The 16423-nt window shown below is 34.2% G+C and overlaps 1 protein-coding gene and 1 pseudogene across 1 annotated transcript; one reads left to right on the plus strand and one right to left on the minus strand.

The window, feature by feature from the left end:
* Window positions 1-3128: 3128 nt before the first annotated feature.
* On the plus strand, window positions 3129-4702 carry LOC106331393 (annotated as a pseudogene).
* A 7132-nt stretch (window positions 4703-11834) lies between these two features.
* On the minus strand, window positions 11835-12602 carry LOC106293644 (dirigent protein 6-like). The gene has a single exon (XM_013729316.1). It carries the CDS (start codon window positions 12559-12561, stop codon window positions 12001-12003), a length of 561 nt encoding a protein of 186 aa, XP_013584770.1. The 5' UTR covers window positions 12562-12602; the 3' UTR covers window positions 11835-12000.
* Window positions 12603-16423: the final 3821 nt, after the last annotated feature.

Here is a 16423-nt window from a genome sequence, read left to right on the forward strand (position 1 = left end):
TATAGTTAAATGGAAAATGTATAGTTAAATAAATAATAAGCAAATATACAATATAAGACATAGAAATATTACATTAAATATCTATTGTAATTTTACCATTTGATATAAAAGCAAGAAAATTAGAATAATAAATATACAATATAGAGAAATTCTTTAAGATGACCAGTTTAAGTTTTTGTCACAAAATAGTCTCAATAAGAAAAATGACAAAAATAAGTTTAATTAAAGAGTAAAAATACTTTTAACCGTAGGTTTAACTAATCTAGATTTAGGGTTTAGAGTTAAAGGTGGGGTTTTAAGGATAGGATTTCAAATTTAAAAAAAATTAAAATTAAAATTTTCAAAATAAAAAGTGGCTATTTTGGTCATTTTACTTATTCAATGTTATTTTTGTGACAAAAACTTAAAAAAAAAAATTGAGAGAGATGTCCTACTATATAAGAAAAACTAAATAATAAGTAAATATACAATATAAGAAATGAAAAACTATATTAAACATCTATATGAAAAATGTATAGTTTTCAGTTTTTTTCTAAGTAAATATATATTCACACAAACATACAATTCAGAATTTTGTTGTTCTTCGTAATACAATGTAAGAAAAACTATATAGTAAACATTTGAAAATCAAAATAGCTCCGCGCGTAGCGCGGGTTAACTCCTAGTCTATATCTATATATATAAAGAAGACTTTCTTTCACTCCTAGGCCATCCACATCAGATTTCATGTCACTAATTCAGAGTTTGTGGTGACGACACGTGTCACAGTCAATCAAAAGTCAATGTTTCATTAAATCTTGAGTTTAATGGGTTTTATGTTTACTAGGGTCCAAATACAATTTCTCTATAAAAAATTGTATACGAAACTTAGGAAAAATGGCCGTCGAGCAACAATTCCCGTTCAGTCAACTGTCGATAGAAATCCAACGGTTTCACCGGTGACAAACGATTTCGATCAATGTCAGTCGGAAGCTGAATAGACTTCTTTAATCTGGCGCCGTTACGGAAATTAACTTGGTTCATGCATCTTCATTAACATTCGCATTAATACCTACTCTCTACTTCTCACACAATCTCACATTCAATGAATCCCTTCATTCATTTCTTTGTATTAATTCTCCATTATAAATATCAAAGTTTTCTTCCAACAAAATCATCCGTTCATTTCTCTTAATAAACAATACAAAAAGGTGATGAAAAAAAATTTGTTAAGCCCAGTGTTGTACTTATAGGATTGTGACAGAAAAGTGATAAGAAACAAAAAAAAAATGAGATGAGAAACAGAATAAACAGAGAAGAAGAGAAGAGAGGAAGACGATAGAAGAGGAGAGATAACTTTTTTCAGTGAACCTTTTTTTTTTAGATCTATTTATCTTTAGCTCATAATAATTTCCAACATCTTGGTGTTGATTTTTCATTAATGTGGCTCCCTAAAAGGTTGTTGGTCCTGATCTCAAGGATACAACAGTTAGTGCAGACACTTATGGATATAGAATTCTATGTGAGTATGAATGATTGTGATTTGTGGGTATATTTCAATTACATTTTTTCCATACCAACTACTGGACTGTGAATTCTATTTAACTTGGTTGCTTATGTGTCTTAAACATTGGCTAAGTTTTGATATATACATAGAATGCATTTTTCTTATTATACTTCTAAGTTTGAGTTTGCATATATCACAATAAAATGAGGACGGTGGACGAATGAGCTGAGTGTGGAATACTAAACATGTTCTTACATGAAAGTGAAGTGTTGTAGTTTTGTCCAAACACTAACTTATGCCTTATTTAGAACACTCACTTTCCATAACATATATACTCTCTTCTCGGCAAATAACACATGCTATCCTAATAAAAAAACAATCACAGCGTTGACACATTTGAAAGAAAATTTGTCCAACTGCACCTCCTATTCCGGAAAAAACAACTAGAACTAATACGATATGAAAAAAAATAGTTTCAAATATATATATATATATAAGAAAATAATGTTTCATTTGACCTAAAATAATATTTTAGCACATAATTAATAATATAATATCAAAGACATAAATTTTAAAAATATTCATAAGAGAAAATATAATCTAAGATTTTTGTATTAAAAATTATTTTACTTACTATCAAAATTATCATAATTACAGTAGAATAAACAAAGAAAATATTTAAAAATATTATGTATTCATGAACATTTTAATATTAAGATGGTCATGATATATAAAAAGAATAACAAAACATATACAATAAAAGTTAATATCACCTTAAATTTTAAGTAAGCTAAACATTGTGAAATACTCTTTAAACTGATATATTTATGTATTTTTGGTTACTAACACGCCCGTAACGTGAATAGAGAGAGAGAGAGACAGTAAAATTATGCAAATAGTAAAAATTAGTGTTTTTATTAATTTTAAATTAAGAAAATATTATATCTCATATACATTTCTTGAAAATGTAAACGTAAAACACAAACCACAAATCATATAAACGATAATAATTTTGATTACAAGTAAAGTATATCCCGACGACCGTATGGCGGACCGAACCTGGAAGACTTTCCTGGCTCCAGGAGGTGTCCACGTAGACAAGTTTTTAAAGTTTGTGGGTCCTACCTGTTATTACATCTATCAACGACGTTATTAATGTGTTTTGATTTGGTATAATTATGTGTGGGCTAGTGTGAATTTATGATTTATATTTAGAAGTCCATTCTAAAGCCTTTAGCCCAATGATAACAAAACTCCGCGTTTAAGTTTAGGTCATGAGTCGTCTCTTCCGTGGACTATTGAACTTCACTGTGTATTGTTTGAGAAAAAAAAAAATAGACCTTTTTACCTCGACTGTCTCTTCATCTCCATCTCTTGCTTACCCTCTTTCAACGTTTTGATCTTCAAATGCTCAATGAATCTGTTGTATTCATTAAAGTCATTTACTCCCACGAACTCTCCGTCTCCCTTTCTTTGCAATCCTTACACTCCGAGCTTTATTTTCGATTTATAAATAAAAGAGGTTTGCGAGTCCAATCCACCTACTACACCGACACTGTCTATTGTTTCATCTACTTGCCAAGAGCCAGACGCTTCTTCCTCTGATGTTGTTCTTGCCCAATCAGCTATCACTCAGCCTTTGATGATCTGCGGTTTGTGAACCTGTTATGAGGAGCGTCATTGGAGTGAAAGTTGAGCAGTTGACGTTGTCGTGATTCGTACAAGGTACTATTTACATGGATTCTGAAGGTTTGTGTCGGCGTTAGAGTTTTAGCCTATTCTATTGCTAATGAAGTGCAATCGTATCTTTTAAACAGATGTAGTTTATTCAGACTTTTTCATAAAAGTGGACCAAGGAAGCAACTGGACGAGAGACGCCGCTTGAGTATGGCATATGATGTGGTATGTTTGACCTCTTTCCTTTACCACTCCTGAACGGGTTTTAAATTGAGTTGATTACTTTGTGATCTTGTGTGTGTTTCTCATCGAGTTGTTTTGCCATTTCTCTGTAACTCTGTTGCAGGCTAAAGGAATGAATTATCTTCATAATCACAATCCTCTGATTGTACATAGAGATCTGAAATCTCCTAATTTGTTGGTCGACAAAAAATACACCGTCAAGGTTTGAATCTGAATTACAAAACTATTTTGTTCAGTGTATTTTTTATGTTAAATGCAAAAATAAATTAGTCTGCTGTAACCCATGACCCCCATCTATTGTCTGAAAAAAGCATCTCTCTTGCAAAACATTATTTCTTTTAATTTTTGATTGGTCTTAAAATTTCAGGTTTGTGATCTTGGTCTGTCGGTTAAAGGACAGGACGTTTCTTTCATCAAAGTCAGCGGCTGCAAATGTAAGTTCAGTTAGTTTGAAGCTAAATATAAGATGAACAAGTTAACTCAGTTTTGGGCCCTATTAACTATTTGTTCAGTAGGAGATAACAAAATTGATTTGCTTTTTGATTTATCAGCCCGAGTGGATGTCACCAGAGGTCATGCGGGATGAGCATCCAATGAGAAGTCAGCCGTGTACAGTTTTGGGGTCATCTTGTGGGAGCTTGCTACATTGCAGAAACCATGGGGGTACTTTGAACCTGGCTCAGGTACTCTCCACTCCAAAAAGTTATTTTACACTAGAAAGTTGTTCATCACATGTTTTCATCAGCAACGATGTTTCATAACACGCTATATTGGTCATTCAAATAAAAACTGGTCCACAGGTTGTAGCTTCGGGTGGTTTCAAGAATAAACGGCTTGAGATCCCATGGAACCTGAACCTGAACCCACAGATTCGGAATCTGGAGGTCTGTGTGATGCAGAGACTGGTCCTGAGACTGATAAGAGGACAATGGAACCTGATGCAGCTCACAATAGATATATCTATATCTATGAAGTAATTGAAGATATGGATATCAACACAGTAAGGTTAAGTTTATCAACATTACATATCTGACAGAGACACAGAGTTCAGGAAAGATGGTCATCCTTCTCGGTTCCGAGAGGGGGTACCCCTGTTGATGCTCCTCAAGACTGCAGCCACTGGTGCTTACCAGGCGTGCCTGACACATGGAATGAGATTCTCTATACAAAATTCTTGTCAATGAATTATGGAAATATTGAGTACGCTGGATAAGAAAATACACAGCAGGACATATACATACATAACCAGAACCCAAGTTATATGCATAATTGAAATATACGTGTTCGGTCTCTTTACATGCATTTTTGTAAAAATACAAATTTTAAAACTAGACTTGAAATTAATATGAATTTAAAATCAAATATAAACAGTCATAAATTTTTAATTACTCACCCACATTGAAAATCAGGGAAATACTCAATAATTTACTTGAAATTTACAATAGGGCAGAGACTTGCATGTCATCTTTTCATGCAAATATTTTTTCTTGACGTATAAGGTACCGTTTTTCTCTAAAGATTTGAGACACTCTTCGAACCGTTTGTCAACGACCCCGCCCAAGCGCGGAGCTCTGCCCCTAGTTCCAAGTTAAAAGAAAAGTTAATCGTGCATCTCAAATGGAGATTATTATATTGAGGTGTCATAATATGTAATCTTTGAATTAGTAAAGTTAGAAAATAAAATCTTTGAATTAATAAACTAATCATCGACCACAATGAGGGTAGTTGGCCCATCATTATTTAGAAGATAATCATTCCTCATGCACAATAATTGCATGAATCATTTAATATTTTTTATTAAAATAAATAATCTAATAATTTATGACGATATCGTTGTAATTTAGATTTATGATGACAAACTTAGATTTAATCTATTAATAGCCATTGGTTTGGCAGACTCTAGGGTATTTGCCAAGCTCTAATGATATCAGGCACAAGTTTTGAATATTTAGCAAATTTTATGTATTTTTAAAAATTTAGCAAATTTAGCAAATTTTGGGTATTTTTAAAAATTTATTGTTTTTAATAAAACACCCTTTAAAAACTCCAACCATAAAACCAAATTTGATGTTGAAATAACACAAAATTGGTATTTTGGTGTTAAATTATATTTTCCATCTCCAACCACAATACCAAATTTAACACCAAAACTAATATTATTTGCTATTTTATTTTTGAAACTTTAAGTTTTTGTAATTAACTAATTATTATTTATCACATTTATATTTTAGGTTCACTTCTTAAGAATTTATAATTTTATGTTTTCAATATGTACTTAAATTTTATTTTATTTTTGTTTTAGCTAATTTATATATTAATTTATTTAATGTAAAATAGCATTTATAATTACACATGTAGACCATTAAATATGAAAAATTATAGAGTAAAATGATAAATTTATTTTTAATAACATTTTGATTTTATTAATAATACTTATTTAGCTAAATTACTAAATTTAAAATAAAATATATTATCTTAATTTAAATGTAATTAATAATAATACACAAAATATAAATATAAAACAATATGATTTATTTATTTTTGGTATAAATTTAAACTAATTAATAATAGTAATTTGGATATATTATTTAATGAAACATAATAAAATATACACTTCTAATGTTTGGTGTGATGAACTGAACACCAAATTTTTATTACATCAAATTTCGTGAGACAGTGTTCGTACTGCACTAAATTTGGTATAATACTATTCACAAAATATCAAATTTGGTGAAATGTTGTTTTGTAATCTAATTCTAAATAAAATCACACCAAGTTTAGTTTTCTGGACTCTCATTGGAGTCCTTGTTCTTGAGTTTCAAATGGAGCAAGTCAAATTCCTTTTTTTTTGCGCAACAATAACTTACATAAACTCATAAACTTAAATAAGTTGTGCAAGCTCCTTTGGTCAAGTGATTTGACCAAAAGTTCATTAATGTTTCTACACCAGAAGGTCTGGTCTTCAATTCTCGAAAAAGGCAGAATTATGCAAATTAAGGGAGAAAAGGCTTACAAGAGATCTGCAGCATAGCGCAAGGAGTACTGTCAAGCGTGGATCCCATAGGACGGTTCAGGTGATGCAGTCAGGCCAGAAGCGTGGATCCCATAGGACGGACGGTTCAGGTGATGCAGTCATTAATGTTTCTACACCAGAAGGTCTGGGTTTCAATTCTCGAAAATGGCAGAATTATGCGAATTAAGGGAGAAAAGGCTTACAAGAGATCTGCAGCATAGCGCAAGGAGTACTGTCAAGCGTGGATCCCATAGGACGGTTCAGGTGATGCAGTCAGGCGTGAATCCTCATATGACAGATAGAATTGTCGGCTGTAAAATCGTCTGTAATATTTCTCATGATTGTAATGGCATAATTATCGAGCGTTAAAATAAACTTAAATAAGTTGGCCCAAAGGGGCAAGACAGAGGTAGCAAGTCTAATTCCTAAAACTGGATTAGACTGCTATTTTCTTTTTGTAATCTGAATTACTTTATTGGGCTGAAGACAAAAAATCTGGAATGGGCTTTTGTGTACTTTTTCTTTCTAGTGGTTTTTGATAACAGTCTTTATAAAAGGTTCTCTGACATGATGTTAAGAGGTTCTGGTGTATGGAACATCACGAAGATCAAAGAACTGCTCCCAGATCTTGTAAATGAGATCATGGCTATTAGACCAAACGAGACAGGAGCACCAGACTCATATGTGTGGTATCCAGCAGTATCAGGAGCGTACTCAGCAAGGTCAGGATACGATGCTGCGTCCGAGAGCAACACACACAAACCAACCTTACCGCTAGCTACAACATCTCTAAACTGGAATAAGGTGATATGGAACGTCAAATGCCCGCCAAAATAGAAACTCTTGATATGGAAGATCCTCCATGAAGCCAGTACTGCACATCACTAGCTGCCCCCCCCCCCACTGCGGAGATGAGGAAACAGTAGATCACCTATTCCTCCACTGCCCCTTCGCTACTCAGATCTGGGATCTTGCTCCGATACAATCACGCTTCGACTCTGCAGTATGCCCAACTTTCCTTACTGCGCTGGAATCTTCATCTCGCTGGATCTATCTACCGCCGTCCGGAATAATGAGAGACATCTTAATCTGGATCACTTGGACAATTTGGACCTCCCGGAACCAACAAATCTTCGAATCGCAATCATCCTCCCTGATGGAAGTGATCTCCAGAGCTCTCTCAAATGCACAAGAGTGGACTAGGATCCAGTGGGATCTTCATACACTCCAAGTCATCCCCACCTCTACACTCCAACCTCCGATGACTTCGATTCCTCCCGATGTGATCCTATGTAACTCCGACGCAGCTTGGAATCCGATCACAAAAGCAGCAGGGCTTGGGTGGATCTTCATAACATGGGACTCCCAAGCGAAACACATGCATCCAGTCGGCTCTCCAAGCAGAAGCTCTTGCGGTAGGTGCTGCTCTCTCACACGCCATTCACTTTGGCTACAACAAAATCTGGCTTCGTTCAGACTCCCTTGGGCTAATCAAAGCCATCGTTTCGACATCAAAGCCGAAGGATCTCTATGGAATTCTCTCGGACGTGAAAACCCTATCATCCTCTTTCAATTTCGTTTATTTTTTGTTTGTTCCAAGAACCCTTAATGGGCCTGCGGATCTAGTGGCAAAATCTGCACTTTGTAACGTGACTTCTTCTTGGGCTTGAGCCCAATTCCTTAATATAAGTATGTGGTTGCTCAAAAAAAAACGTCTTTATAAAAAAAAATAGTGTCTAGATGCTTAGACCAGCTCCATCGCTAGGTTCAGGGAGAGGCTCTTAGGGAACAAAGCCAAAAAATTAAATCAAAAATGCTTTGACAATAGAGAACCGGTGCTTAATTTAGAGGGTTTAGAGTTAATAGAAACCCCATACGTGGTGGCGGCTTACTGGCTCGTTGCTTTCACATGAAGGGAAAGAAAATATCTATTCTTTCTCGGTCTCTCTCTCTCTTCTTCGACATTCTCGAAGTTCCTTCGTCGACGAATCGATTTTGATTCTTTCGAAATCTCCAACGGAGATGAAGTTTGATCTGTTGCTTCGTCGGTTGGTCTCTCTTGTCGTCGTCGATTGGTCTCTCTCGTCATCGTAGATTCTGTTGAAATCTCCAACGGAGATGATGTTTGGTGCTTCTCTTTACTCGTCGATGTTCTCCTCCAGTTCCGTCCATTCCATCACCGTGAATGTTCAGATTATTTTATTTTGTTGTTTCTGTGAATTCAATTCCTTCGATTAGAATCGAAAATTTTGTTTTGATGATGAGATGTGACTCTGTTATTAATCTCCTCTCTTTGTCTCTCTTATTACATCGGTTGGTTCGATCTTAATATTCGTATGTTGTTGTCCAGATTCCAAACCTCTTTGTTATTGAAAGAGCCGCGAGAGAAAGAGAGGTATGTATCTTTCTGTGTCTCTGATTCAGTATCTCCTTGATCCAATAAGTTTATTGAGCTTATCGGTTTTGTAGGAACTCCATAGAGAGAGAGGAAGAACATAGTAGCTACATTGGTTAGTCTTTTATCCCTTTTTCCCTTACTCTGATTTTGTTTCAGGTTAAATAAGTCATATGTTAGTTTGGTTTCTATTTCATGATTAATTTCGAGTCTGGATCAAGTTAGTTTGGTTTCTCTATATGCTTTAATGTCGGGTCTGTAGTATGGTTTCTCGAGTCTGGATCAAGTTAGTTTGTTGTTGTATTGATCTGTATAATATATCTCTTAATGTTTATTGCTTTATGTTGTATTTGCTTTTGCTTTGTCTCGTGTTGTTGTATTGTGTATCTCGGGTTGTATTCGTCTTTATAATATATTACATAGTTGCTTCCTTGTGTATCTCTCTTTGCTTTGATCAGTTGTTGTTGTATTGGTCTGTATAATATATCTCTTACATTGTTGTATTGTGTATCTCGGGTTGTATTCGTCTTTATAATATATTACATAGTTGCTTCCTTGTGTATCTCTCTTTGCTTTGATCAGTTGTTGTTGTATTGGTCTGTATAATATATCTCTTACATTGTTGTATTGTGTATCTCGGGTTGTATTCGTCTTTATAATATATTACATAGTTGCTTCCTTGTGTATCTCTCTTTGCTTTGATCAGTTGTTGTTGTATTGGTCTGTATAATATATCTCTTACATTGTTGTATTGTGTATCTCGGGTTGTATTCGTCTTTATAATATATTACATAGTTGCTTCCTTGTGTATCTCTCTTTGCTTTGATCAGTTGTTGTTGTATTGGTCTGTATAATATATCTCTTACATTGTTGTATTGTGTATCTCGGGTTGCTTTGATCAGTTGTTGCTGTATTGTGTATCTCGTGAGTCATGTGACATAAGAAGCCAAGAGATGATATTGGTATGTTTCACTCACTCATAAAGCTTGTCACTGATGCTTACGATTGTAACTCATAAAGCTATTGCTTTTGCAGGTGGAGCCAACAAACGACAGTAGCAACATGTGACACCAACAAACGACAGTAGCGACATGTGACAACAAAAGCAAGTTGTGACTCCTTTTTATTTTTTTATAAGCTTAGCCATTTCACTTAAAGAGTGCATAAGTTGTATTTGTCTTCCGAGTGTAAGCAAGTTGTATTCCTCTTCCGAGTGTAAAAGAACAAGTGTGTGTTCTTTTTGTTTTTCTTACCATTTGCAAGTTGTGTGATATAGAACAAGCTTTGCAAGTTGTGTGATATAGAACAAGCTTTGCAAGTTGTGTGATATAGAACAAGCTTTGCAAGTTGTGTGATATAGAACAAGCTTTGCAAGTTGTGTGATATAGAACAAGCTTTGCAAGTTGTGTGATATAGAACAAGCTTTGCAAGTTGTGTGATATAGAACAAGCTTTGCAAGTTGTGTGATATAGAACAAGCTTTGCAAGTTGTGTGATATAGAACAAGCTTTGCAAGTTGTGTGATATAGAACAAGCTTTGCAAGTTGTGTGATATAGAACAAGCTTTGCAAGTTGTGTGATATAGAACAAGCTTTGCAAGTTGTGTGTTATAGAACAAGCTTTGCAAGTTGTTTGTTCTTTTTGTTTCTCTTTCCATTTCACTTCTCATTTCTCACCATTTCAATTCTCATTTCTTTTCTAAATGGCTTCATCTTCTAATAATATCGAGGACATGATGTATGAAAAATTCGACCAAGTTTTCGATCAACAATTCGAAAATCGTTTCATTCATATCATGATGATCATCAAAATGCGGGAAAATCCAAAACAATACATCAACAATCGAAATCCAAAATAATACATCAACATGATTTTAACTAATCGGCTTTTTTTCGTTTCCGATTTGTATTTGTATTTTTAATATGCTTTTATGTCATTTTTATTAAAAAATTTATGTAAGCTTTTATTTTAAATCATTCAACTTTAAAAAAAAATAAAAAATTAAGAACCCCTATGAAGTTCTCCCATTAGAGCAGAAAAAAATTAATTATCCTAACATAGGTTCTTAGCTTCTCAAATCACCTAAGTAACTATTAATTTATTGATAAGAACCCATTAGAGGTTCCTACCAATGGACTTGCTCTTTTATTTATGCTCGTTTATTTATTTTTTGGGTAGAAATGTAAAAACAAAAAATATTTATAGAATCTCAAATATGTTTCGAATGAGATGGAGAAGACTAACAGAGCTTAGAAAACAGAGAACAAACATATTTCTATAAGCAGAACGTAAAATCTGCAACATGAAAACAACAGATTGCTAATCTAAGTGGTGTTTTCGCTTAAGATCATCAAACTTTAAGGAAAAAAAACTTTAAGATCATCAATCTTTGGATCAAATCATCATTGTTTACTACACTTTGGGCGGGGAGAGACATTAGAGCATCATTAACGCAGGGTTCTTAGTACAAGGTTCTTAGCAGAATATAAGAACCTGACTCTTAACTTTTAACTGAAAAAGTTAAGAGTCGGCTCTTAAATCTCTTATTTAAGAGACGACTCTTAACTTTTTCAGTTAAAAGTTAAGAGTCAGGTTCTTATATTCTGCTAAGAACCTTGTACTAAGAACCCTGCGTTAATGATGCTCTTAGTACGTTGATTATATCCTTTCGAATATTGATCACCATTTGGATATGAGTTTGGTAATGACTGGATATGTCTTCTTTTATTTTGTTCTCGTCAAATGCTACAAATTATTGCTTGGAAAGCTAAACGAACTAAAAGATAATCAGCTAACTAAGGTCAAGCTGGTTATATCAGGAAGTGAAATGTAATGTTTCTCTGTTTTTTGGAGAAGAAAAGGTTCTTGAAATCATTCGACCATATTTCCATAAAATAGTACATCCTATCCAGCATCATCATTCTTGAAATCATATGTTCTTTTACATTTTTTTTACTTATCCTGCATTTTCTTTAATTCTGAAAGGGTTATATTCGTCTTTCATTCTAAATTATAATCCACTAGACCAATTGTGTTTTTTCATTACTGCTTCTAACAATTGGGGCAACATGAATTATGAATTAAAAAGCACACACATTAAAACAAAACAAAAAAAACACTTAATTATTAGTAACACATTTTTATCTCTGTGTCAACACAAATTGCAAAAATAAAACACATAAATTACTTAGTAACATTCATAGAGTTTAATATCCATCTTAACACGGAAATACTTCGCCCCTTGAAATATGTCCGTCACGAAGGTAGCGATCCCACGAGCCATGAAGAAATCACCAGTCCCACCGACGACCGATAGATCTCTTGTCGGCTCCATCATCAAATCCGCACCCATTATGTTCAGTGTACCTTTGTGTTCCGTCGAGTTAAACACCAAGGTGTAGCAAAACCACGCATTGTAGTCTGTCTTCATGTCATAGAAATAGAAGCCTTGTGCACGAGCCAGGGGTTCCGATAGATAGTTCTTGTCCATTGTTATGGGGCCGTCAAAGATCACAAACTTACCAAACTTAAAGTTTCCTAATCCAGGAGGGCTCACGATAGCGGCTGACGTTGCGTTTGCTACATTGTCGCCATCATAGAGGATATCATGGAAGTAGAAGGAGAAATGTTTGCATGGTTTTTTCTGATCCAATGTTTTTCGGGACGAATAAACGGTATCGAAGAGTAGAACTAGAAGGAAGAATGAGAAGAGTGATTTGAAGAGTTTTTTCTCTACAAGAGATGTCATGGTTAGCTAGAGACGACTAGTGAGTTTGTGTGTACTGAAGATCACTTAAAGCCCATTTATATAGAAGTATTATTCACTTAATTTAAGCAAGAGAATTTATTTAAATAGTGAAAGAATTTTAAAAGTTTAGGGGGCCTTCTAAATGGGTTGTTGATGTTTTGTCAATTTATACTTAAAATCCAAATTAGCGTGAAAATAAGGTTTTAAGATCATGTGCAACGGACCAAGCGTGGTTGGTGGCAACCAGTTAATTTCACTTTCTTGAAAGTTTTAATGATTTAATACTATCAACCCGTTTGGTGATCAATGTTGGGTCCAACCTAAAAGCATAAAGTCGAAGGCTGATTAAACAGCAAGTTGAGTATAATAAATAAACCTAAATTGACATAAAGGAAACTGTTATGCGAAAATTGCCTTGAATTACATGTGCCCATCACTCATGGGCGGGTGCATATGGATAACAATTAGGTAACTTGTACAATAAAAAACCAAACCACGTTCTAGCTTTGCTTCTAAGGTTGCTACTAATTACCATTTTTCTTCGTTGATAGAAATTTTATATAATACCGAAATATTTCTAATTTGTAGTTTCTGTATAACTTTAGCATCTAGAATACTTAATCGTATGTTTTCCTTTGACATTCCTATAATTTGATTCATTTAATTTTGAGAATGTATAAAGATGTTCGAATGGTAATAAGCGCTCACACACACAAATGAAAATGGAACTGTGCTTCATTTAGACCATTCACATCCATGGTCTATAAGAAAAATCTTCTCACATTTTGTTAAAATATTAATTTTTCCATTTCAATATATATGATGTTTTAAGAGATTTTTGTTGTTTCATAATATAAAATATTTTTAATTATCTAGGTAATCTTTTGGGATCAAATCTAAGTAATTTTAACTTTATAAAAAATTATGTACCCAATCGTGTCTAAACTATTTTATATGTAATTAATATGTGTGCATTGAGTCAAAACATCGTGTAATACGAAAATGGTGAAATATTATTTTTGATGAACTTTTCCTGCAAATACTCCGATATTGTGGACCTCTTAGTATTGTGATTGGCCTGTAACACTAGATTTTAATCATTTTATACGTACTTAAACTCACATGAGATGTTAGCAAGAAAAATACCTAACGTATAGCTACGCCAGCTTGTTTGACTGAACGATGAATTTTACAAAGTAGAGATCCTGTACCTATTTCATAATTGCCAAAAACAAATTATTTCAGATTTTAGAGACCTATAAAAATTAAAGATTTAAAATACCTTTGTTAGCAAATAAACATTTAAAAAGGTGATGTCGTAATAATTCATCGATTTTTTTCTTTCTTAAAATCACGAATAAAAATTGGAATGATTACTGAAAAGGATCAGGTTTATATATATAAAGTATTTTATATGATTATTGTATTTTGGCGATAAATGTATAATACATGGCTATGCTCATGGAGAGCAATTATTCCCACTATTGCTTTACTTTCGGTGTAAGACTAACATATAAACTAAGAAACATTCGATCAATTATATTTGTCACTAAGTGCTTCCTAATACATGAACTATAAGCATAAAAAGACAAAAAGTCAAGCAAGAGGGGTTTATAATCTTAAAAACAATTCCAAGGGTTTAGTTGCCTAACTCCTCTTTTGTCCCTTACTGATATCAAAATGGACCTATTTTGAAAGCAGATGGTGTTTGGTTTATGAAAAAACAACTTGAGAAAACTTAATTCACAAAGAAGTTATCTTGCACAAAACTGCAACCAAAAAAAAAATAATAGAGAACACTATCCCAAAAACGGCTCTGAAACCATGAAGCCGAAGATACTATGACTCCAAAAGAGGTCGAGAGCTATAGTATTCACCTTTGACTAAGGACTAGTAAACACATGATAATCAAACTTTCCCGCTCACCCATCGCTCCTTTTCTGGCGACACGGGGCAGAATCGTCAAAGGCTGCAAGAAGGGTTTCATTTCTTGTGGTTGGGCCCAGCGAATCTACCAAATTTAATTCAGCACCCTTTCAACCTAATCTCAAAACTCATGTTTTGTGGGATAGTTTTGACCAGTCTAAGAATTTTGATGGATTTATCAAAAAATTTACTGAAACTGATATATGTACTTATAATGTTATATATTTCTTCTTGAAGAGATTTTTTTTTTTTTTTTTTGCTAAAATGTGAATATCAAATTAATGAAAAGTTTAGGTTTACAAGCCTATTTTTGTGTTTCCTTGCCAAAATAAATAAAAACAAGGAAAACAACATGCGAGATTAGGGTGTTTTGGTCACCTAATCCATAATGACATAAGATATTTGAAAGTTTTCCTATGCCTTTGTGCTGTGATTGTGTTTCGGACTTCTCTGTCTATGGTCTTGAAGGTCACTTCAGTGTTGGTGAAGCCGTTGAGGTGCAAGGCCGAGTTGCGCTGTAGATCTTTGCTTACGTGACAAGAATCCTGAGCGTTGACTGTGCCGTTGCAGAAGATTGTCGAGTCCAAGAAAGCAGTTCTCCCCAGGTGAGGAACAGTTGGTGATGAGGTTGAAGACGCGCAAAGATTCGATTCCATAGAGAGACAGAGTAGTTACCACCAAGAATCTTGAAAAGAATATTGGTCTTCTTTCTATCGGTGGGTCGGGCTCATCATTTTCACCACCAACTTCGTCACCACCATCATCATATGCCTTTTCTATTAGAAATGTTTTCTCTTCTGCCCAAAAACGAATCATTCTTTCTAAACTGATAACCGTTATGGTATTTTGTGTATCTCGTTTCAACAATATTCTGAGGTACAATTTAAATATCAAGATCATGATTCGATGTGATTAAATTTAACTTTCCGCTATTGCCGAATACGGATTCACGGTCTTTCTAACTTCAAAATTACTCTACTCTATTATTTATGTTTTTAAGCCTATTATTTACTGTTTCATTCATTCTTTTGATTATTATGATTTAAAGCCTATATTATTTATTGTTCATCAATAAAATTATATAATCGATTGATGTGTAGAAACTTTAATTTCTACCACAAAACAACTGATCAAAGTAAAGATAAATTATATATGGAAATAACGCTATTCCGACGACATACCGACGACAAAAGTCCTCGGAAATAACTCCTCGAAAATAACTCCTCGAAAATTCATTTTTCCTCGGAAATCCCTCGGAAATTTCCGACGTAATTCCGAGGAACTGAATTTCCGAGGAAACTCCGAGGACCACTAGATCGTCAGAAAGTTCCTCGGAATATACTGAGGGAGGACTCCCTCGGTATATTCCGAGAAAATTTCCGATGGTCCAATTCTCGGAAGTTCCGACGAAATATTCCTCGGAATTCGCATCGGGAATTTCCGAGGAACGTGGCCCTCGAAAATTTCCGAGGAACGTAGCCCCTCGGAAAATTCCGAGGAACATTCTCTCGGATTTTTTTTTTAAATTCCGACGAATTATTCCAGGGAAAAGGTCGTCGGAAATTTCCGAGGGTGCTTTTCCTCGGAATTTCAAAAAATTTAAAATTTGTGAAATTTAAATTCGAAAATATAAAATTAAAATTAAAACTGAAAACATATTATAAAATTTAAAGTTCTACAAATAAAAATAAAACATTCCGAGTTTTTGGTTAAAAAAAAAAACTACGGGTCTTGAATGTTCGGGAACACCTCGTTCGGGTACATCATCTTCATCATCTCCATCATCTGCTCGTTCAGCCTCTTCTGTGTCTCATAGCCCGCCTGTTGAGCTGCCATCTGGGTCTCCAACGCAGATATCCGATCATCCTTGTCCTTCAGCTGAGCCGTAAGAACTTCTGGATCAACATATGGCGGTGGTGCAGAAGAAGGAGCAGCC

This window comes from Brassica oleracea, chromosome C1, assembly GCF_000695525.1.
Source record: "Brassica oleracea var. oleracea cultivar TO1000 chromosome C1, BOL, whole genome shotgun sequence".
NCBI lineage: Eukaryota > Viridiplantae > Streptophyta > Magnoliopsida > Brassicales > Brassicaceae > Brassica > Brassica oleracea.